Genomic DNA, 3,624 nt, shown 5'->3' with positions numbered 1-3,624 from the left:
GGTCACAAAAGGGCCGTATATACGTATCTATGTATCCAATATTTGGTGCGGTGATCGAGTTACGCGTGCCTTCGAGTGCGTTCTTCGATGTGATGTGCCACAATGATTATCGGGGCACTACTTGCTCGTATTGCCATCATCGTCATGACGGCTGGAGGCATGGTAGTCACCCGATAGTCCTTGTTAGCGTTAGTTGCTTATGTTTCGACACCTCACGATTATCGAGGAGGGTAGATTAATCCCTCACTCAACATCATCGTGAGTGTTATAATTTATGAAAATAGGTTTGTAATAGCGATAGAATATGCGTAATTATTCGATTGTACTTCGATTTAGCAACATATCTGATATAGTTACATTATGATCCGAATCTCTGGTGCTAGGCGTAACGAGTGTATCGAGTAGTAACAACGCACGAAAGTGCGGGTTGTTACAGTCGAGTTCGTCCGGGAGGGAGAGTATTGGGGGTGGGGGTGGGGGAGGATGTGGGCAGTGAAGAAGAAGATTATTGGGAGGGATAAGAGGAGAAGGGTTAGTGTGCGGATCCATGGAGATGGTGATGAAATCATGGTGATTGTGAGCGGTTTATGATGGTGATGGGATCAGACATGATGGGTGTTTGATTAAGTTCTGTGTGTGTGGTGATAGAGTTTAGAGAGAGAGACAGATAAGTTTAGAGAGAGAAAGAGAAGGGAGAGAGAGACTGAGTTTCAGTTTTTATAATTTAGTTTTATTAATTTTAATTGATAATCAGTTATAATAAAACGTAAATGACTAAAATACCCCTAGGGAAAAAGACAAAAGTTGAGGGTTTAACTAGGGGAATCTGGTATGTTTTTATTTTTGGACCAAAATGGCGACAAAACTGAAACCACAGGGACCCAATTACAAAAAGTTTAAGATTTAGACTAAAGTGTCAAAATTGACCAAACCACAAGAACCAAAATGGCAGTTTACTCATCTATTTATTTGAATGGTAAAGTTTATCTATTCATGACATCTAGTTTTTATTTATTGTTTTTTGAGTTTTAGAACCCAAGGCATTTAGAAAATGTCACGTGACTTTTTTTTGATAAAGTACTAGAGGGTAGGCCCGTGCGATGCACGGCATGACCAACAGTTAGTGTCCTTCATTTTGTGGTGCGTTTGGGAAAAATGTTTATGCATGGATAAAAGGTAATTAGCCAAAAGACAATGTAAGAGAAGCCATACAAAACGTCATAAGAGCTTGTACCATAAGCCGGCCACACAAAATTTAAGGCGTGCGTAGCACAGGAAACTTTGTTTGCGGAATGTGTTTAAGAACAAACATGTATGCCAAGTCTAAAACATACATTACAGAAAAAAAACTTAAAGGAGTTCATAAAGCTTCCGGTTTTCTTCAATAATTCACGAAATCTTCTGCCGCTAATGCATGCCCATGTAGTCGCCCTTTCCCTTAGTAGTTTCTTGTCTACAACAGGTTTAAGCAAGTAAACATAAGCAACGGCTATGAGTTAGTCAAATCAAATATCTTAACATATGTGCACGCATGACTCTCCATACATGACTAACCCATAAAAATCATTGAGAGAACTCACTACCATATGAAAACCTTAAATCATATTACAATATGCTACAATAAATTAAATAAAACCAGACTAAATTGTAACTGCCTAAAAACTTGAAATGAATATTAAACGAACTTAAACATAGATAAATGAAGGTAAATGAACACACATACACAAATTTTTAAGTGAACGATCGTTTATGAACATATATAAACTAACGAAACATGTGTTCATGTTTGTTCATTTAATTAAAATTAATGAACAAAAAAAATTGTTCATGTTCATTCGTTTATTAAGAACATCCGTATCGGTTCGCTTACAGGCCTACCCACAACTCTTTTAATGAAAGTAAGACTTATTCAAAGCATTATAGAACATACCTTCCATGTTTTTGAAGCAAAGATCTCCTAATAGCCTGAGTTAGATGAGCAGTGAACACTAAATCAACTGTTTGATTTTTCAATGAATCAAAAACCTCTTGAGGTGGTTTTTTAAGCTTATTCACAAGTCTCTTAAGAGTTTCTTCATTGGATGAGTTAAAATATCATATCTTGCTGAAAAATGTCGGTGTTGGTTCATTCTTAAGAGATGTCGATTAATGTATTCAGATGAATATATTAGGCCCATTTGTACATTATTACCTGGCCTATAATTCAAGTCCATATAAGCTATTAACCAAGCTTTGAAAATTGAAATTATAACTAATAAGGCTACTCAATTGGGTTCAAAGGAGGTATATATTGGTATGGGTGCATAAACTACAAAATTGTACACATGCGTCCATAGTTAGGAAATTATAAAAAAGATATGAAGTAATGTAAGGGAATTGACCATTAATATTTTTCACGATTATAAATAAAATAATATATGTCAAACCTAATATTACTACCTACCTTATTTGAAAAAATAAATAAATATCTATATGCTTATAGGCTAAATATATACCTTTCACCTGGACCGCTACCTGGTTCTGAATAAGAACCTTCATAAGTAGGGCTGGGAAACAAAAAAAGGAAATGTTAGGCAGAACTTTAACTTGGATGATGTATATATTAGTAGTTGATATTCCATTATTTTGTACTAAAAACTTGATAGAATGTAACTTCGTTCAAGTATTGACATAATGACAAATATTCAATTTTGAACATTTACTTAAACACAACACAAATGGATATGATGTCTAAAACGTATATGCTTATAGGCTAAATATATACCTTTCACCTGGAGCGCTACCCACAGAACCATCTGAATCAGAACCTTCATAAGTAGGGCTGGGAAAGAAAGAAAGGAAATGTTAGGCAGAACTTTAACTTGGATGATGTATATATTAGTAGTTCATATTCCATTATTTTGTACTAAAAACTTGATAGAATGTAACTCCGTTCAAGTATTGACATAGTGACAAATATTCAATTTTGAACATTTACTTAAACACAACACAAACGGATATGTAGTTATGTGGTTCATGGAATTTGGTAAGTCAAAAGTATATATAGAAACTTACATGTACTTTCTGATTGTTTCTTTGAGCTTAACCGGTGTTGGTATCGTCATCACCCCTTTACCCTTCCTAGTCATGGGAGTAGGAGTGGTAGATCCAACGGATTGACAATCGGTTTCGTCTGGGAGCACACGCTTGCAATTGAAGCTCTCAAAGGCCCCATGATGGTAGTATGTGGATGTATCAACTTGGATGGTTCGGGTGGTGCCCACAAGTGAGTGTAAGCAGTTTGGGAGCGTTGAGATGCTACCGTTAGAGTTCTGTATCATGACTGGAGTGAAGCTATCCTGGATGGTTTCGGAATAAACGGTGTAGATATGCGAGAGACCCGATTCCACATTGAGTATAGACTGAGCAGTGGTGCTTGTTAGAATCTATGCAGTGTCATCGAAGCACACGATGACCGCATTTACCGTGGAATCGAGCACATCAAGTTCAAAATGGAACCTATTGAAAGTTTTTTTTTTTCAGATGTGAAAGTGTATAAAGGTGTTTGCCAACGCACATAACTATATAATACCAAAACCGAACCTTGCTCGGGGAAACATAACTGGGTTTTCACAGCCAGCACAC

General features: G+C 36.4%; 1 protein-coding gene across 1 annotated transcript; it reads right to left on the bottom strand.

Moving 5' to 3' along the window:
- Window positions 1-1,407: 1,407 nt before the first annotated feature.
- On the bottom strand, window positions 1,408-3,417 carry LOC110909507. The gene is made up of 6 exons (XM_035984270.1): window positions 3,055-3,417; window positions 2,765-2,821; window positions 2,496-2,546; window positions 2,192-2,196; window positions 1,931-2,072; window positions 1,408-1,453 (listed from the first exon to the last, which is right to left on the bottom strand). Exons 1-6 carry the CDS (start codon window positions 3,318-3,320, stop codon window positions 1,408-1,410), a joined length of 567 nt encoding a protein of 188 aa, XP_035840163.1. The 5' UTR covers window positions 3,321-3,417.
- Window positions 3,418-3,624: the final 207 nt, after the last annotated feature.

This window comes from Helianthus annuus, chromosome 15, assembly GCF_002127325.2.
Source record: "Helianthus annuus cultivar XRQ/B chromosome 15, HanXRQr2.0-SUNRISE, whole genome shotgun sequence".
NCBI lineage: Eukaryota > Viridiplantae > Streptophyta > Magnoliopsida > Asterales > Asteraceae > Helianthus > Helianthus annuus.
This window is presented reverse-complemented; position numbering and strand designations above follow the sequence as displayed.

Excerpts from the sequence above, each read along its gene's own strand:
- LOC110909507 (XM_035984270.1), bottom strand. The coding sequence starts at position 3,320 with ATGATACAGAACTCTAACGGTAGCATCTCAACGCTCCCAAACTGCTTA. Across the intron at positions 2,547-2,764 it reads GGTAGCGCTCCAGGTGAAAG|CCCTACTTATGAAGGTTCTT; the intron begins GTATATATTTAG and ends TTTGTTTCCCAG. Across the intron at positions 1,454-1,930 it reads TTGCTTCAAAAACATGGAAG|ACAAGAAACTACTAAGGGAA; the intron begins GTATGTTCTATA and ends AACCTGTTGTAG.